We start from the raw sequence: 20,632 nt of genomic DNA, 5'->3' as shown, positions 1-20,632 counted from the left end.
ATCAAAACCTCCAACAAATAGGGGCGCCTGGGTGGCACAGCGGTTAAGCGTCTGCCTTCGGCTCAGGGCGTGATCCCAGCATTATGGGATCGAGCCCCACATCAGTCTCCACCGCTATGAGCCTGCTTCTTCCTCTCCCACTCCCCCTGCTTGTGTTCCCTCTCTCACTGGCTGTCTCTATCTCTGTCAAAGAAATAAATAAAATCTTTAAAAAAAAAATTCCTATTTAAAAAAAAAAAAAACAAAAAACCTCCAACAAATCAAATGGTAGGACCAGATAGCTTTATGGGGAATTCTAAGTAACATTCAAATAATTAATACCAATCATTCTCAAACTCTTCAAAAAAAAACTGAAAAGGAGAGAATAATTCCAAACTCATTTTATGAGGCCAGCATTACCCTAATGAATATCAGATAAGGACACCACAAAAAAAGAAAACTACAGGACAAAATCCCTGATAAACGTAAATGCAAAAGTCATCAAAAAATACTAGGAAACCAAATTTAACAATACATTAAAAGAATCATAAACCTTGATCAAGTAAGATTTATTCCAGGGATGCAAGGATGGTTCAACCACCACAAATCAATCTCATATACTACATTAACAAAATGAATGATAAAAATCATATGATCATCTCAATAGATGCAGAAAAAAATTTTTCACAAAATTCAACATTCATTTATGATAAAAACTCTCAACAAAGTGAGTACAGAGGGAACATACCCTCTATAATAAAGGTGATAATATGACAAGGTGTTATATGACAAGACCGCAGCTAACACCATATTCAATAGTGAAAAGCTAGAAGCTTTTCCTCTAAGTTCAGGAATAAGACAAGGATGCCACTCTCACCATTTTTATTCGAAACACTATTGGAAATTTTATCCAATGCAAGAAGGCAAGAAAAAGAAATAAAGATACCCAAGCTGGAAAGGAAGAAATAAAACTGTCACTATCTGTGGGTGACATTATATATACAGAAAACCCCAAAGAGTTCACAGAAAAATGTTAGAATAAATGAATTCAGTAAAATTTCAGGATACAAAGTTAATATACAAAAGATCTGTTATGCTTCTATACACTAACAACAATCTATCACAAAAGAGGTCAAGGAAACAATCCCATTTACAATTGCATCAAAAAGAATAAAATAAGACATTGATGAAAAAAACCAGAGACGACACAAACAAATGGAAAGATATTTTCTGCTCATGGATTAGAAGAATTAATAATGCTAAAATGTCCATAGTAGGGGTGCCTGGGTGGCTCAGTTGGTTAAGTGTCTGCCTTTGGCTCAGGTCATGATCCCAGGGTCCTGGGATCGAGCCCCACATGGGGCCCCCTGCTCAGTGGGGCATCTGCTTTTCCCTCTCCCTCTGCCCTGCCACCTGTTCATGCTCACTCTCTCTCAAATAAAATCTTTTAAAAAAATAAAATGCCCATACTACTCAAAGCCATCTACAGATTCAGTGCAATCCCTATCAAAATTCAAATTGCATTTTTCAAAGAAATAAATAGGAAAGTCTGTATGGAACCACAAAACACTCTGAATAACCAAAGAAAACCCAAGAACAAAACTGGAGGCATCACACTCCCTGATTTCAAACTATATTACAAAGCTATAGTAATCAAAACAGTATGATATTAGCCTAAAAGCAGACAGATCAATAGAACACAACAGAAAGCCCAGAAATAAACCCACACATACATGGCCAATTGATCTATGACAAAAGAGGCAAAAATATAAATGGGGAAAGAATAGTCTCTTCAGTAAATGGTGTTGGGAAAACTGGACAGCCACATGCGAAAGAACGAAACTGGACCACTATTTTACACCATACAAAAAGTTAATGGATTAGAGAACTGAATCTAAGACCTGAAACCATAAAACTAGAAGAAAACATTGGTGGTAAGCTCCTTCACATTGACCTTGGCAATGATGTTTTGAATCTGACTCCAAAAGAAAAGGCAATAAAGCAAAAATAAACAAGCAGGACTACATCAAACTAAAAAGCCTGTGCACAGCAAAGGAAATCATCAGCAAAATGAAAAGGCAACCTACTGAATGGGAGAAAATATCTGCAATATGTGCATTTGGAATATTGGAATATTACTCAGCCTCCACCCCCCCCAAATGGAATCTTAGCATTGCAATATCATTTATGGGCCTGGAAGACATTATGCTAAGTGAATTAAATCAGAGAAAGACAAATACTATATGATCTCACTTATATGCAGAATCTAAAAGAAAACCTTTTTTTCAAAACAAAATAAACAATAAAACCCAAGCTCATAGATACAAAGAACAGACTGGTGGTTGCCAGAGGAGGGTAGAGAGGGTAAGTGAAATGGTGAAGGGAGTCAAAAGATACAAACTTCCAGTATTAATATAAGTAAGTCATGGGGATGTAATGTACAGCATGGTGACTGCAGTTAATAACACTGTACTGAATATTTGAAAGTTGCTAAGAGAATAAATCTTAAATATCCTCATCACAAGGAAAAAAGTTTTGTAACTATGTATGGTGATGGATGGTAATTAGACTTAGTGTGGCGATCATTTCACAGTGTACACAAATACTGAATCATTATGTTGGACACCTGAAACTAATGTTATATGTCAATTTTACCTCAATAAAATTTTAATTAAAAATAACATGATACATGCATATAAGGGTAGCTATACAGGTATTAAATGTTATATTAAGAATATGAAAAAAGTTCAACATATATTCATATCATAGTTGAAAAAAGATTACAAACCACTTAAATTCTTCTTTTAAAAGTAATAGGAAACCAACTCAAGATAGCTCAGAGAGAAAACAGAGTAAGAGTATTACCGGGACAATGGGATGAAATATGGGTGAGCTGCTGGGCATCATACAGGAAATGGAAAGCCATTAGGATATTTTTTATGTACTTCATCCTACTTGTGCATTTTTATCATTTAATGAGCAAAGTGTAAGTCTGCTATGGCTAGATGACATCTTGTACCAGTGTGGTTTAAGGGGCCCAAAGAGATGAGGCTAGTGAGAGTTAGATAAACATCCCCAGAGGACCTATTACAAGAATGCGGAAGGGAAACTTATTTTTTAATTTGAGGATAAAAGTTGTCTTCCTAGAAAATTAATAGAAACATATAAGCCAAATTTTAATAGCAGTTATTTATTGGTATAAAATTATAAGCAACTTCTTCTTTTGCTTATAAGTATTTTCTAAAATTTATGTTCAAGTGTGTATTAATTTCATTAATTAAATTTTAGAAGCTTACTGTCAGGCCATTATGACGTAATGCTAAACGAGGGAAAATAGAATTTAAAAATCCACATTGTTTATATCCCTTAATTCCATAAAAAAATGTATGAATAGAAAAAGGATGGAAAAATACAATAAAACACTGGCAATGATAGACAAACCTAGATGATAGAATTACATACTATTTTTTTCTCATTCATTATTTTCCAATTATTTCCTAACAGGTATATATGACTTTCAAACTAGAAAAAAATTGAGGAATGTCTATGACCAATGGGCTGAGTTTTTTGTGTAGACTATAATATTGTAGGAACTACTCTGACCAGATAAAAGACAGCGATTTTTGGCCGAAGGAACAGCTGAAGAATACTATGAACTGCCACCAGTAACAACTACTCGCAACTGTGATTTACCTTGAGAGTCACCGACCTACAAAATATTAAATGAGTTCTGCAGGAATTCTAGGATTACATGTTAGGGCTATAAATAACTAAAGAATTAAAAAATAAAATTTGCATGCTATGATTCTATAAATTGTAACTGTATAGAGAAAATAATATTCAGAGTAATCTTATGCAAGTATATGAAACATTACTAGGTTGAAGAGGATTAACTATTTTTTGTCCTATTAGAGAAAAGATAAAATGGGCTTTAGTGGCAGGAAGGTTTTAACTACATCATCAGCCATACAAGCCCAGAAAGATATAAGCTGATGGGGCACCTGGCTGACTCAGTCCGCAGAACATGCCACTCTTGATGTCCGGCTCCTAAATTTGAGTCCTACACGGGGTGTAGCCATCACTTAAGTAAATAAAAAAAACTTAAAAAATTAAAAAAAAAGATAACCTGAAAAATAAATCAAGATTTAGATAAATATCGGGGCGCCTGGGTGGCACAGCGGTTAAGCATCTGCCTTCGGCTCAGGGCGTGATCCCGGCGTTCTGGGATCGAGCTCCACATCAGGCTCCTCCACTATGAGCCTGCTTCTTCCTCTCCCACTCCCCCTGCTTGTGTTCCCTCTCTCGCTGGCTGTCTCTATCTCTGTCGAATAAATAAAAAAATCTTAAAAAATAAAAAAAAGATTTAGATAAACATAAAATTTAACACTCATTGCACTGCTACATGGTAGCTCCCATCTCCCTTGCCATTTGAAAATATAAACAGTGCTAAAGAAAATTCTACAGGTTGAAGGCTTTGTCTCACCAAAACCACAAAGTTAAATTGTAAATATGAAACTGATAGGAAGGGTAAGAACACTAGGGAAGGGTCTTTCCCTATTTTCCTAGAATCTTCAAAGATATTTATCTAGTACAGATCAGTGGCAATGTCTGGCTTAGAAAATTTCTATAGATTTCTTTCTAGCTATCTATGTATTTTGACAAAGCTCTAGACAGAGTAAGGTTTTAAAACACCCATCAATACAAAAGTTTTATAAAATGTACCCTAAAATTCTAGTGGAAATACTTTACTTTCCATAATATTTAACCACTGAGATGTACGTATTTAAAACAACTCTAATGTTTTACAATATATTATTCTACTCTTAATAAATTTATACTACGGTACTTGAAAATCTATCAAAGTAAGGCTTTTTTTTTATTTTTAACCATTATTTTTACATTAACCACTTTTATTTCACTTCTAAAGGTCTTAATCACATGGAATCAAAAAAATCCCTCTAAACATTTTCCTTCAAGGAAAAATGGAAGGAAATACAGTGAAATGGTGTCTGACAGCCATGGTAATTCTAACAGGGGGAAATGTGCAAAACTGTAACAAACTCTATATAAACAGTTAAAACATAGATTTTTACCAGTAAAGACATAAAATTAAATGCTAATGTGTCAGCATTTTCAGGAAAAGATATAGCAATAACTATAAAAGCATTATGCTGGTACAAATAAATTACAGAAACAACTAATAAACTCAATTTAACATAAATTCCCCATAAAATGTAAACCATACATTAGCTCAACATGATTTATAGAAGGTATACCCAATGAAAATCCAAACTCACTTTTTAGGTAACACCCAGAAAATTTAAAATGCTCTTCCTAATTTAGCACATATTTCTCAAGATAAGATTCACCATGAACATTTCAGATTTTTACATCTTCTTTAGATAACCCAAGTGAAAAATCCAACAATACACAAATAAGGTACTTTCATCAGTACATAAAACAACAGATAGCTAGGTTGGGAAACAGAACACAAGTTCAAGCTAATCAATACAATACTAGTACAGAGGCATCCATTTTAACCGACAAGGAAAAACTTGAGCCACAAAACAGGTTTTCCATTTTGAAGCTCACTAACTTCTAAATAGTATGTGTATTTTGACCTCAAAGTGATCAAAATATATGAGTGAAGCTCATGTTTCGTCACCTAAAAGGTCTAACCCAACAGAAAAATTCTCATTTTATGTTGCTCAGTTTTTAATGAAGTCTTTTATATTATTTAATTTCTTCAGCACATGATAGAATTATACATAGCTTCTTTAAAAATCAAATGTGAAATTTCTATATACATTAACCCCACAGCATAATCTCTACCTCTGAAATGCTAATATTGTGTTTAAAATTAGACAAACTAACATCCAGTAAACAGCATTTTATTTTATGACACTCTGTGTTAATACAATAAATATACAAAACTTCCAAACCACTGGAAACATGCAACATTAGAGGGACAGACGGAGGGCATTTATATAGAACCATGATGCTCATTATGATGGCAGCGCAATATTACTCATTGACAAAATATACAAACATCCCTAGATAAATAATCCTAGTCCCAAATTACAAATCACTGAGCAATGATTTTCCAGTGTTCAAATTTTAGTTTGAAATAAAATAGCCACAATTTAATATTGCAAACTGAAAAAGGACACGAATGCTTACAACAATGAAGACCATTTCATGACTGTGATACTGGGTCAATGTTAGTATAAAATATAAAACATTAACAAATGCCAATCTCTTGCTGGAAAATTGTGACCATTTACTCATTATTGTTAGGAGAATAGAGAATATAAGAATTTAAAATCCCTATACCTTATCAAACTGTTAGTATTGCCATCATTTCAATGCACATTTATGTTTTTAAAAAAACAATTTTTTCTTGTAAGCTTGTATGAACCCAAGGAACTGGATTTTAAAACATTTTCCCCATCCACACACAAAAAGGTACGGTTGGTTTTAATTATTTGCTATTTAACAATGCTACCTTTGCAGATTTCTACAAGACAGAAGACTTCCTATTCTTGAAGGAAAGTATCTCAGTATTTTTTAAGTCTCTATATTCATTTGTAGTTGAAAGAAAAAAAGAAATGAACTTCAGATATAAATTAATGATGAACATAAGTACTATTATATTTTGTGGTTAATGTTTTGAATGTTTGTAAAGTACATACTCAGTAAAGCACACTGATAAAACATCTTCAGTAAGATTATAGAATCTGACGAACTTGAACTAGCTAATTTGAGAAAGTAGGGAGATTATCACTGATCAGAAATATTCATAAAAACAGTTTTAAATTCATATTCTGAGTCCTATTTTAATCAGAACAAAGGAAATATCTTCCAAGTCGATTACTTCAATAAATCCCAAGTAAATCAAATGTAAACACCATCTAGATGGATCCATGTTACCTAGTATCACACAAAGCTTCCCTCATAAAGAGTAAGAACTCATCATCCCACCCCCAACATGAAATTCATTTATCTCCAGATTTGGGGAAAAGAATGAAAGTGATTTAACCATTTATGCCCATTTGATTCTTTTTAGAAAGGATCTGCAGTCTCAAGTAATATAATCCAATAGACTATCCTTACTTAAAGTCAAGTTGAATAAATCACTGATTATTCTGCAATCTTAAGTTAGCTAACGACTTCCAAAACACACTATATAATGACTTTACAAATGTCTCTGAGTCATTTAATCTCTACTAAAAATGATTCAAAGTTTCAAACCAAGTATACTGTAAGAATTGATTCCTATGCTGCACAATAACATTTTTATAATGTGGTTGTAGTCATAATTAATGCATTTAACTGTATTTGTATTTTCTTGTTTGGTGCAGGTTAAATGTTTTTTCTATTGCTGAAAAATTTTAATGTATTCAGTCTGCCTCAAAAATTGAAAGACTGAGGTGCATTAGGGATTCAAGTATATGTGAAACAATAGCGTCTTTTTCTTTTTAATCCCACTACAGATGAGAGGCTAAAAGAAAAATCCCTGAAATACTGTATGTTCTTTTTGGACAAGGAGTTAGTCTAGACTTTAATACCTCTGTTAAAAATTACACACACACTCCCCAAAAAAGAGCTGCCAAACACAATCTCAATTCAGTTAAAATGAGAGGCCACAAGAATATACCAAAGTTTCCATACAGTAATATTCTATTCTGATACGAATACTGAAAATTAAAAAAAACAAACAGTATTATCATTACTACATTCTATTCCATTGATTATCTACCCTTTTTTGGATAATGCACTGCATATTGTGTTCTCAAATTGCATCCCAATGAATTTTTATTTAAAGAAACTACTGCAGAAAACCACTTCTTTGATTCTACCAGCAACTCCCTAATCCTACAACCATAAGCAGTGCAGAAGCCAAAATACTAATTCTTTTAAGAAATGTGGTGCCCATGCAAGATCAGAGAATGATATCAAAATATTAACTACTCTAAAAAAGAAAAAAAGGAACAAAAATAAAAGGCTAAAATTTACATGATCTACTACGAAATGCACACAGGCTCGTCACTGGGGACTAAAACTGCTAAAAAGCAAGCCAATTTTAAAATCCCTAAGTCCCTGATGGCCTATTTCTTTCAATATAAATGGGGAAAACAGAATGAAGTATCGCCTTAATGCTCCAATATGTAATCCTGAAGTCTAAGATTCCTGAAAAAGACTGCAGCTAGTACTAAATGCATTTTTAATCATAAGTACCATATTAATTTCAGTGTGTCACCACTGAAATAAGTTGCTAAACATTCATCCCCCAAAAAATATGGAGAATATTTATTTAGCAAGTGATATTTTTTTCTGCAGGGGGCACCAAAATATTCAATTGCTAGGTAAATAATAAGACAAGTTTTTCTGGTTTTAGCCCATGCACAAGTGAACAGGAAATATACATGCCGTGTGTACTGTTTTGAACATAAAAATATTTATAGAATACAGTAACTGGAGAAAAAGTACAGTCAGAAGGTACCAGTGTATTGTCGGAGGGCTCTCTAAATCTGGTTACCCTTGAAAGCACTCTGAGCCGCGCTAGTTGCTGCATTTGCAGCTGCAGTCTGGACAGTCTTGTTGGACATCACACCTGTTGCAAATTCTTGTTGGGCTTTCTCAAAACTAGCACCTGTCGTGCGGTATAGTCCATGTACCTATGGAGGCACAAAACAGTGGGACAAGGTAAGTGGTAATCTATACATTCGTTTTCAGCAACTCTTCAATTAATCTCAACCCTACCCAGAGATAAAAGGACTAGACTGCAGCCATGAGTCCTAAGGTCAAGGACATCAGCCGCCACACTGGCACACAAGATTGTATTTAAGTATTTTCCTAACACAGACTTTTCCATTTTATCCCCAATGCAGAAGAGGTACTTACACTTATGGAAAACCAAAAATAATTTTTAAAACTTCTTAACCAAGTGCAAAAGGTTAAGTTTCTTGCTGTATCTACTTACTTAAGATATTACAGAGAATGGTTTAAACACAAGAGACATTCAGACTTTAATTTATTAATTTACTACCTAAGACAATTCAAAGAGAATAATACCTTATTTATTTCTATGCTGAACATATACACCACTAACCCTATTACAATCAAATGATATCATTTTATCATTTAATGTACCAAGCACTACTTATGTTCTTAAAGATACTTCTGCTGTCCTCTCTCACTCTGTATACCATCTTACTTTTTGTGCACAGTGAAGTCCTAAAGGATTTACAAAGAAAAACTTTGGTAACTGTCTGTCCATACTGATTTATCACTTTAATATTCAGGATTTATTTGTAAGTTCAAGGCTCAAAAAATACTCTATTAGCGTATGTTTCAAGATGCATAAACTATGAAGTGCAACAATACATAACATCAGCCAATTTAATATAAATTTGAGAAAAGAAAGAGTAAAACAAATTAGAATATTCATTTATTACCTGCCTACAAACTTGGGGGGAGGGAGAAAGAGACAGGGAAATTATAAGTTATAAACTTGTATTATTAATATAATAAAGTTAAATTATTAACTTATATTATTATTGATGAGGCCTAAATAAAGCCTGCCTGGAATGCAATCAAAGCAGGTTGAGAACATGACCCAAGTCAGTCTTTTCCCCAATCCTGGATAAGGACTGATACTTGTGGCGTAAATATGGAATGAGGAAAAGGAGAATGAATCAAAGACTTTCAAGTGAAGCTTAGATACTGCAAAGTTGTTTCAAGAAGACAGAGAATAGACAAGACGGGTTGGTTTAGAAGGGGAAGGAGATGCTAAGTTCTAAACACTCATACATGCCACAGATGGTTATCGGATGCCTACTCTAGACCTGCGACAGCACGCAGGTGAAGATCTGGTTTGGAGCTCAAGAGAGAAATGGGCAGGAAATAGGGACTTGAAAAGCAATGGCACATCAGTGGTAGCTGCAACTCTGACATAAATAAAATGGTCCATGGGGGAAAAAAAGAAAAAGAGTCAAGTACCAAAGTCTGTTAAGATGCCAATATCTTATTAAGAGGTACCCACAATAGCAAGGAATAATTAAAACAGGAATGGGAAAAGCCAGAGACTTTTTCACAGGTGCCAAGGGAAGAAAGCCACATTAAGAAATGAAGGGCTGTCCAGAGTGGAAGATAAAAATACCCCGACAGCACTAAGTTCTTCTGACATAGTGATGAAGGCAAATACCATATTACAGTGGAACAAAGTGTAAAAGGGTCAGGGAATAAAAGAGAGTGCTGACAAGTACACTTCAGGTAAACCCTAAAATTCTTTTCTTCTCGTACTATAGCACTATCGTAATTTAATTCTTTTCATACTTTCAGAGAATGATGAGAAAATTACTTTTCCACATGTTGGTTACCTGAATGTTATACTGCATCTCTTTTGTATTCCTTTCTCTCTCCAGGGATAATCTTTATGCATTATCCACAGTTACTGTTACGACACACAAAAACGGTTCCAAACAAAACTGCTGATCCTTGCTTATAAACACAAAGGGATCTGAAATATTAATCTTCATAATAGCACGGTTTGTCAAACGTCATTCCATTACATGACCACTTCCTGTTCTGTAATTTTGATCAACATCCTCAAAAGCATTTCTTCATGTTGGGAATTTTCAGAATCATAAATAATTATTTTTATTTCTTTTTTTGGTAATTTTTTTTAAAAGATCTATTCATGTGAGAGAGAGAGAGTGAGTGGGGGTGGGCAGAGGAAGAGAGAGAATGTCAAGCAGACTCCTCGCTGAACACAGCCCAATACAGGGCTCCATCCCACAACCCTGAGATCATGACCTAAGCCAAAACCAAGAGTCAGACACTCAACCGACTGAGCCACCGAAGTTCCTATTCCCTTTTTGAAACCAAGTTTTCTATGGAACATAAAAGATACAGATGAATTACCACTCCTATGTTCAAGAAAATTATCTCAAAACAGAGTTCATATGATGAGGTCCAAGAAAATGAAATATGTTACAGAAATCTAATAAACCTTTACTTATTAGACCCTGTCACAGTGCAATGCCACTACGGGTTCACTTGTCTGTCTCTCCTCCTTTCCCCCAAGTTTATAGGCGTGTAATAAACAAATGTTTGTTCTAACTTGCTTTGTTATTTCCTTTCCCAAATGTATTTTAAATTGAGTGCCTGATGTTACATATTCAATGGGTTTCACGTTTCATTACTTAAAAAATGTAATGCATAGCCCCAGAGCAGGAAGGCAAAATAAAGGTAGAAGAGCACATATTTCTCAGTAGTCCAAATCTATACAGACTCAGAGAGCCACCTAGAGGGAAAAGATTACATATGTTCAGTGCATAATGCTCACATGCTGTATGAAATCCATTATATCCATGTGAAAACGGTGATTCTTTGTATCCGTGCTCCAGCAATATGACAGGCTAATTCTACGTCTCACCATCTCAAAAAGCTCGTCATTTCCCTGCTGTTTCAGAGTGATATCTACTGATAGCTCACATTCCTTATGAAATTGGGGACAAGGCTTTATGATAAAATATTACAATTTTAAAAAACCAAAGAGCTTAAATACTTGCTAACCTTCCAGTTACGAGAATTGCATTAACCTAAACATTTAGTTCTAGGAGCAATACAGAAAGAACACTAGATTTGGTATCTACTGATTCCACTACTTTCTACCTGGCTGGTCACCACTCAAAACCTCAAGTGTAGGGGTGCCTGGGTGGCTCAGTTGGCTGAGGGTTGAGCATCTGCCTTCAGAGTCCCAGGATCCAGCCCCGCTTCAGGCTCCCTGCTCATTGGAGAGTCTGCTGCTCCCTCTGACCCTCCCCCCTCTCATGCTCTCTCTCAAATAAATAAAATCTTTAAAAAAAACAAAAAAACACCCTCAAGTTTACTTCCCCTGAAACCAGAGTATTTGTTGCCCTGTCTCTCAGAGTCTTCCTAAGGATCAAATGAGAATTATGTAAATATACAACATGTAAATATGTATAAAAATTAAAATTAATATTTAAATATCTGTAGAAGTGTCACAGCCAAGATACAACTCCAAAATGGAATCTTGCTTCCTTAGTTTATCTTCAGAAATATGCCAGTATATACTGTGGTGGTATAGGACACAAAAAAATCTGTATTATATACTATAGAAAGTAAAGAACCATGGTACAGTACTTAAACAAAATGATCCAAACATATATTTCCCTTAAAGCTTACAGAATACGATTTCAAGAAATGATGCTTTTATAAATATGAGATGCCTGGTATGCCAAAATTATTTTAACTCTTTTAAAACCTGGGAAAAAACAAATTAATTTTTGAAATTTTGATTCTTACTTTGAGTTTTAAAAAAACTTGTCAGTCTCATAGTATAATGTTTTCAATTAAACATTTCCTATAAACCATCTGTGAACTGCCCACAGATCAGGGTCAGACACCTCTTCTGTAACCTCCTGAATTAATACTCTAGTTTCACACTATTGAAATCCCACTCATGCTTCGAGGCCTATCTCATATACTGCTGTCCTCTTTCTGCCTGACCTAGCTGTGGCTCTCCCTATTGTGAGTGAGCACCTCCAACACCTGTTTATCTTTTAGGGATGTACAGCATGCTTTTTCTTTTGTAGGGTTTGTAGATATACATGTCTTATATCCCACATGCTTTTGGTTCCTTGAGAGGAAGGGCTAATTTCCACTCATTGTTATATCTGCTATAAGACACAGTAACTTGCTGGGGCACCTGTCTTGGTCAGTCATAGAGCACGCAAACTCTTGATCTTAGGGTCATGAGTTCAAGCTCCACGTTGGATATAGAGCTTACTTTAAAAAAACAAACAAACAAACAAACAAAAAACATGACATAATGACTTGCAGCAGAAGCTACTACATAATTAATTACTTGTTTATCTATTAGGGATTGAACAAATGGCCCAAAATTACCCTATTTATAAAGTTACCAAAGAAGTACAATACTGCTTTAGCAGACTGTACCTGTGTTACAAAATAAATTGCTTAGTTTGCAATTACGTCACAGGCTGTTTTAAAAGTGAACATACTAGGGAACTTTGACACCCCACTTACATCAAAAGATAGATCGTTCAGGCAGAAAATGACTCAATCAAGGAAGGAGTGGCTTTGAAGGACACATAAGGCTAGATGGACTTAATAGATACACACAGAACACCGCATCAAAAACAGCAAAACACACATTCTCTTCAAGTACACATGGAACATTCTCCAGGACTACAAATTAAGCCATAAAATAAATGTCAATAAATTTAAGAAGACTGGAATCATATCGAGTACCTTTTCTGACCACCATGGTATTAAACTAGAAATCAATTACTAAATCGTGGAAGGAGCTGAAATGCCATTCAACAGATGACTGGATTAAGAAGATGTGGTCCATATATACAATGGAATATTACTCAGCCATCAAAAAGAATGATTTCTCAACATTTGCTGCAACATGGACGGGACTGGAGGAGATAATGCTAAGCGAAATAAGTCAAGGAGAGAAAGACAATTATCATATGGTTTCACTCATTTATGGAACATAAGAAGTAGGAAGATCAGCAGGAGAAGAAAGGGAAGAAGAAAGGGGGGTAATCAGAAGGGGGAATGAACCATGAGAGACTATGGCCCCTAGGAAACAAACTGAGGGCTTCAGAGGGGAGGGGGTGGGGGATTGGGACAGGCTGGTGATGGGTATTAAGAAGGGCACATATTGCATGGGGCACTGGGTGTTATACACAAGTAATGAATCATGGAACTTTACCTCAAAAACTAGGGATGTACTGTATGGTGACTAACATAATAAAAAATAATTATTTAAAAAAAGATACACAGAAAAGGAAATACAAAAGGTAAATATAAAAAAGAAAAAAATCAATTACAAGAAAAAAACTGGACAAAAACATAAATACATGGAGGTTAAACAGCATGTTACCAAACAACCAATGGGTCAACAAAGAAATCAAAAAGGAAATTAAAAAAAATACATTCAGACAAATGAAGATGGAAACCCAGCAGTTCAAAATCTTTGAGACAAGGCAAAAGAAGACCTCAGAAAAAAGTTTAAAGCAATACAAGCCTGCCTCAAGGAAACCAGAAAAATCTCAAACCATCTAACCTTAAACCTAAAGGCACTGAAAACCAACCAACCAAACAATGCCCAAAATTAGAAGCAGCAAGGAAATAATAAAGATCAGACCGGAAACAGACAAAATAGAGACAAAACCAGAAAAGAAAAAAAAAAAAATCAATGAAACTAAGAACTGATTCTTTGAAAAGGAAAACAAAATTGATAGATAAATATCAGACATATCAAGCAAAAAAGAGAGGGGACTCAAAATCAGAAATGAAAGAGGACAGATCACATCCAACATTACAGAAATACAAAGGATTGTAAGAGACTACTATGAAAAATTACATGCCAACAAACTGGACAACTTAGACGAGATGGATAAATTCCTAAAAACATACAAATCTTCCAAGACTAAATCAGGAAGAAATAGAAAATCTGAATAGACTGATTACTAGTAATGACAATCAATCAATAATAAAAAGATCTCCCAACAAACCAAAGTTGAGCACCAGGTGGCTTCACAGATGAGTTCTACCAAACATTTAAAGAAGAGCTAATAGCTATTCTTCTCAAACTCGTGCACAAAATCAAGAAGGAATGCTTCCAAATTCATTCTATGAGGCCAGAATTACTCATTTGGTATCCAAAAACCAAAGACACTACAAAAAAAGAAAAAAGAAAGAAAAGAAAAGAAGAGAAGAGAAGAGAAAAAAGAAAGAAAAGAAAAGAAAACAAAGAAAACAAAGAAAGAAAGAAAAAATAAATTACAGGCCCATATTCCTAATGAAATACATGCAAAAATCCTCAAAAAAATTAGCAAACCAAATTCAACAATACATTAAAAGGATCACTCACCATGATCAAGTGAGATTTATTCCCAAGATGAAAGATGGTTCAATATCTTCAAATCAATCAACATGACACACCAGATTAACAAAGTGAATGATAAAAATCATATGGTCACCTCAATAGATGCAGAGAAATCACTTCACAAAATTCAACATCATTCATGATAAAAACTCACAACAAAGTGGGTAAAGAGAGAGCTTACTTCAACATAATAAAGGCCAAATATGACAAACCTGCAGTTAACATCATACTCAGTGGTGTGAAAGTGAAAGCTTTTCCTCTAAGATGAGAAACAGGACAAGAATGTCCATCCCTGCCTTTTTTATTCAACACAGTACTGGAAGTCCCAGCCGCAAAAATCAGGCAGAAAAAGAAAAAAAGACATCCACTGTTACTATTCGCAAATAACATGGTAATATATATATAAAATCCTAAAGACTCCACCAAAAACCTGTTAGATTAAATGAATTCAGTGAAGTTGCAAGACAGAAAATTAATATACAGAAATCTATACACTAATAATAAACTAGCAGAAAGAGAATTAAGAAAGTAATCCCATTCACTATTACATCAAAAAAGAAAAAAAAATACCTAGGAATAAACTTAACCAAAGAGGTAAAAGACCCATATAATGAAAATTATAAGACACTGATGAAATGAATTGATGTTGATACAAATGGAAAGATATATCATGTTCATGGACTCAATATTGCTAAAATGTCAGTAGGCGCCTGGGTGGCTGAGCCGTTAAGCGTCTGCCTTTGGCTCAGGTCCTGAACCCAGGGTCCTGGGATCGAGCCCCGCATTGGGCTCTCTGCTCAGCGGGAAGCCTGCTTCTCCCTCTCACACGCCCCTTGCTTGTGTTCCCTCTCTCACTGTCTCTCTCTGTTAAATAAATAAATAAAATCTTAAAAAAAAATACTGCTAGGAAGATCGGTAGAAGGAAGGGAAGAATGAAGGGGGGGTAAACAGAAGGGGGAATGAACCATGAGAGACTATGGACTCTGGGAAACAAACTAAGGGCTTCAGAGGGGAGGGGGGTGGAGGATTGGGACAGGCTGGTGGTGGGTATTAAGAAGGGCACGTATTGCATGGAGCACTGGGTGTTATACGCAAATAATGAATCATGGAACACTACATCAAAAACTAAGGATGTACTATATGGTGACTAACATAACATAATAAAAAATTATTATAAAAAAATACTGCTAAAATGTCAAAACTATCCAAAGCAATTTAGAAATTCAATGCAATCCCTATCAGAATACCAACAGTATTTTTCTCAGAATTAGAATAATCCTAACATTTACACAGAACCACATAAGACCCCAAATAGCCACAGCAATCTTGAGAAAGAAGAGCAAAGCTAGAAGTATCACAATTCCAGATTCGAGCTCTACTACAAAGCTATGGTAACCAAAACAGTACTGTACTGGTGCAAAGAGAGACACATAGCATAACGGAACATCATACAGAGCCCAGAAATAAACCCATTCTTAACATGGTTACTTAATCTGTGACAAAGGAGGCAAGAATATATAGTGGGGAAAAGAGAGCCTCTTCAATAAATGGCATTGGGAAAACTGGACAGCTACATGCAAAAAAATGAAACTGGACCACTTTCTTTCACCATATATAAAAATAAATTCAAAATGGATTAAACATATAATGTAAGACCTGAAGCCATAAAACTCCTAAAGGAAAACACAGGTAGTAAACTCCAGGACATTAATCTTAGCAATATTTTTTTGGATATGTCTCCTTAGGCAAGTGCAACAAAAACAAAAATAAACAAATGGGACTACATCAAACTAAAAAGCTTTCTACCAGTGAAGGAACCCATCAACAAAATGAAAAGGCAATATCTACTGAATGGGAGAAGATATGTGCAAATAATAAGAGACTAATATCCAAAATATATAAAGAATTAATACAACTCAAAAAACCAAACAATCCAATTAAAAAACGGGCAGAGGAACCTGAATAGACATTTTCCCAAAGACAACATACAAACAGCCAACAGCTATGTGCAAAAATGCTCATTAACACCAACCATCAAATGCAAATCAAAACCACAATGAGATACCACCTCACACCAGCCATAATTGCTATCCTCCAAAAGACAAGACATAACAAGGGTTGGCCAAAATATGGGGAAAAGGGAGCCTTCCTGCACTGTTGGTGGGCATGTAAATTGGTATAGCAACTATGGAAAATAGCATGTAGATTCTTCAAAACACTGAAAATAGAAGTACCATCTGATATAGTCATTCCACTTCTGGTTCTTTACCCAAGGAAAACACAAACATTAATTGGAAAAGATTAATGTATGCCTACGGTTGTTACAGTATTATTTACAATAGCCAAGATATAAAAGAAATCTAAGTATCTGCTAATAAATGAACGGATAAAGAAGATGTGGTGTATGTATATATATTGCAATATTACTCAGCCAAAAGAAAAATGAGATCTCATCACTTTCAACAACATGGGTGGATCCATGTATTATGCTAAGTAACGTAAGTCAGAGAAAGACAAATACCATACGATTTCACTTACATGCAGAATCTAAAAAACAAAACAAATGAGCAAACAGAAAAACCAAAAAGAGACACATAAATACAGAGTACAAAATGATGGTTGCTGAGGGCTGGGGGGGGGGAATGTTGGGAGGGGTGTTACAGAAGTGAAGGGATGGGAAAAATAGGTGAAGGGGTTTGAGAGGTACAAACTTCCAGTTACAAAATAAATAAATCATAGGGATGTAAAGTACAGCATATGGAATATAGTCAATAATATTGTGTAAACTCTTATGGTGACAGATGGTAACTACTTATGGAAAGTATTTCATCATGTTTATTTCCTTTTTTTTTTTTTTTTTAAGAGAGAGAACATGCACATGCATGTGAGCAGGGGGAGGGGCAGAGGGAGAGAATCTTAAGCAGGCATCACACCCAGCTCAGAGTCCAACACGGGGCTCAATCTCATAACCCTGAGATCATGACCTAAGCTGAAATCAAGAGTCTGACACTTATCCACCTGAGCCACCCAGGAGTCCCCATAATGTTTATAAACGTCGAATCACTATGTTGTACATCTGAAACTAATATAATATTGTATGTCAACTGTAATTCAGTTAATAGAAAAATAAAAAGTATTTTAGGGGGCGCCTGGGTGGTGCAGTCGTTAAGCGTCTGCCTCTGGCTCAGGGCATGATCCTGGCATTCCGGGATTGAGCCCCACATCAGGCTCCTCCACTAGGAGCCTGCTTCTTCCTCTCCCACTCCCCCTGCTTGTGTTCCCTCTCTCGCTGGCTGTCTCTCTCTGTGTCTAATAAATAAATAAATAAATCTTTAAAAAAAAGAAAAGAAAAGAAAAAAGTATTTTAGAACAGGAAAATTTTTAATGTCCTCAACATATTGTTTAAAAATATTATTATGCTTACTTATTAACTCCTTATTTATATTTGTTTTATTTCATTGATTGTAAATCTCGATACTGAATGCCCTTCATGATTTAAGTTTATATTAATATATACATATGATTTTATACAGGTGATATAAAATATGAATACCTATCTCTGGAGTAAGTTTAGAAGAGAGCATAACCTATTTGTGAAAACCCTGAATTTTTATGTAATCATGTGTACCATATTGAAGTGATTTCAGTTTTGGGAAAAAAAATTAAGAAATTAAAAGTGATATTATACTTCACACCTACTAGGATGGCTCTTATCAGAAAAAACGGAAAATTACAAACATTGGCAAGGATGTGGAGAAATTGAAAACCTATACAACGCTAGCAGGAATGTAAAACAGTACAGCCACTGCAGACAATGGTTTGGTAGTTGTTCAAAAACTGATTGGTGAATTACCATTTGACCACCAAGCAATTCCTCTTAAGTATGTACCCAAAAGAATTCAAAGCAAAGAGATTATTAACACAGGTTCCTGTACACCAATATTCAGAGTAGCATTATTTACAATAGCCAAAAGGTAGAAACAACCCAAATGCCCATCCACAGATTAATAAAAGCAATATACTATATATACATGCTGTGGAATATTATTCAGCTACAAAAAGAATGAAATTCTGATACAGACAACATGGATGAACCCTGAAAACTTTATGGTAAGTGAAATAATCCATACACAACAGTAAATTATCCTACAATTCCACTTATATAAATATCTAGAATAGTCAAATTCATTGGGGCAGAAAGCAGATGAGAGCTTACCAAGGGCTGGGTATGGGGAGAAATGGAGAGCTATTGCTCGATGACTGCACAGCGCTGCTTGGCATGATAAAAAAGTTTTGGAAATAATGGTTATAATTACATAACACTGTGAATGTAATTAATGTCACTGAATTGTACACTTAAAAATGATTAAAATAGCAAATTTTATATATTTCGCCACAATTTGAAAAAATATCAAAAACCATGAATTGTACATTTTATTTTTTTTAAAGGTTTTATTTATTTATGTGACAGAGAGACAGCCAGCGAGAGAGGGAACACAGCAGGGAGTGGGAGAGGAAGAAGCAGGCTCCCAGCGGAGGAGCCCGATGTGGGACTCGATTCCGGAACGCCGGGATCACGCCCTGAGCCGGAGGCAGACGCTTAACGACTGCGCTACCCAGGCGCCCCTGAATTGTACATTTTAAATGGGTAAATTACATAATATATGAATGATCACTCAACATGAGTTGTTAAAAATAAACAAAGATTATTTAGATAAAATATCATGTACAGCATTTTATAAATATTAGCAGAGCCAACAAATTTGAACATGCCTAAGTAAAGATGATTTTCAATAATTAAGACATATCAATCTTGATTAGGGATTTATTAAGTACTTATAGAAAAGAATAACAAAATAAAAATAGGGAACAATCAGAAAAAAGTGAACATACTAAGGATACCACTTGAGGAGAGGATATAAACAACTTTCTCAGAGTGCCAATTTTTCTAGGGATTCGAAAGTATTACTGTATCTACCCTGTGTCCCCTGGATGAAGATAACAAGCATGTGGACCTGTGTTTTAATAGGCAATGTAAATCATCTGAAATTGATTCATAACAGGAAAAATTATAGTGCTGGATGATTCAGAGAAAGAGACGGAGACAAAAGAAGTATACCTATTTGTGACTATAAAAAAAAGTATATTAAAATTATTAGCATTCTGTCCTAGATCCAAATAAAGCAAAAAAAAGAAAAAAGAAAAAAGAAAAGAAAAGAAAGAAAAGAAAAGAAAAGAAAAGAAAAGAAAAGAAAAGAAAAGAAAAGAAAGGAAGGAAGGAAGGAAGGAAGGAAGGAAGGAAGGAAGAAAAAGAAAGAAATGAACAGTAGCAGTGCTTTCAAAAAAAGTGAAAGCATCACTTTTAATCTAAGACTATTACTTAAATGTAAGGATATGTTTACAAAGCACTTACTATAAAACACCAATTTAATCAATGAACTTGTCTTTATTCTGGCTCATATACCCAAATTCTATAGTCTCACAGAAAAGTATTTTCAGAATGGATATACTGGCATTTAAAAAATTTTAAAGCATTTAGGGAAGCTTTTTTTTAAAAGTGAAGTACGTTTTTGTTTGTTTGTTTTTTTTAAGATTTTATTTTTATTTATTTATTCGACAGAGATAGAGACAGCCAGCGAGAGAGGGAACACAAGCGGGGGGAGTGGGAGAGGAAGAAGCAGGCTCATAGCAGAAGAGCCT

At 34.8% G+C, this 20,632-nt stretch overlaps 1 protein-coding gene across 1 annotated transcript in view; it reads right to left on the bottom strand.

Annotated features, from left to right (window-relative positions):
• Positions 1–4,263: 4,263 nt before the first annotated feature.
• SCAMP1 (secretory carrier membrane protein 1) overlaps positions 4,264–20,632 on the bottom strand; it is a 120,758-nt gene continuing 104,389 nt past the window's right edge. The window contains exon 9 of the mRNA XM_011226296.3: positions 4,264–8,657. Within this exon, the coding sequence (XP_011224598.1) occupies positions 8,505–8,657 (153 nt within the window). The 3' untranslated portion in view covers positions 4,264–8,504. The remainder of the gene's footprint in view (positions 8,658–20,632) is intronic.

Source organism: Ailuropoda melanoleuca, chromosome 3, assembly GCF_002007445.2.
Source record: "Ailuropoda melanoleuca isolate Jingjing chromosome 3, ASM200744v2, whole genome shotgun sequence".
Classification (NCBI taxonomy): Eukaryota; Metazoa; Chordata; class Mammalia; order Carnivora; family Ursidae; genus Ailuropoda; species Ailuropoda melanoleuca.
The sequence above is the reverse complement of the archived record's forward strand: the minus strand, read 5'-3'. Positions and strand labels throughout refer to the sequence as shown.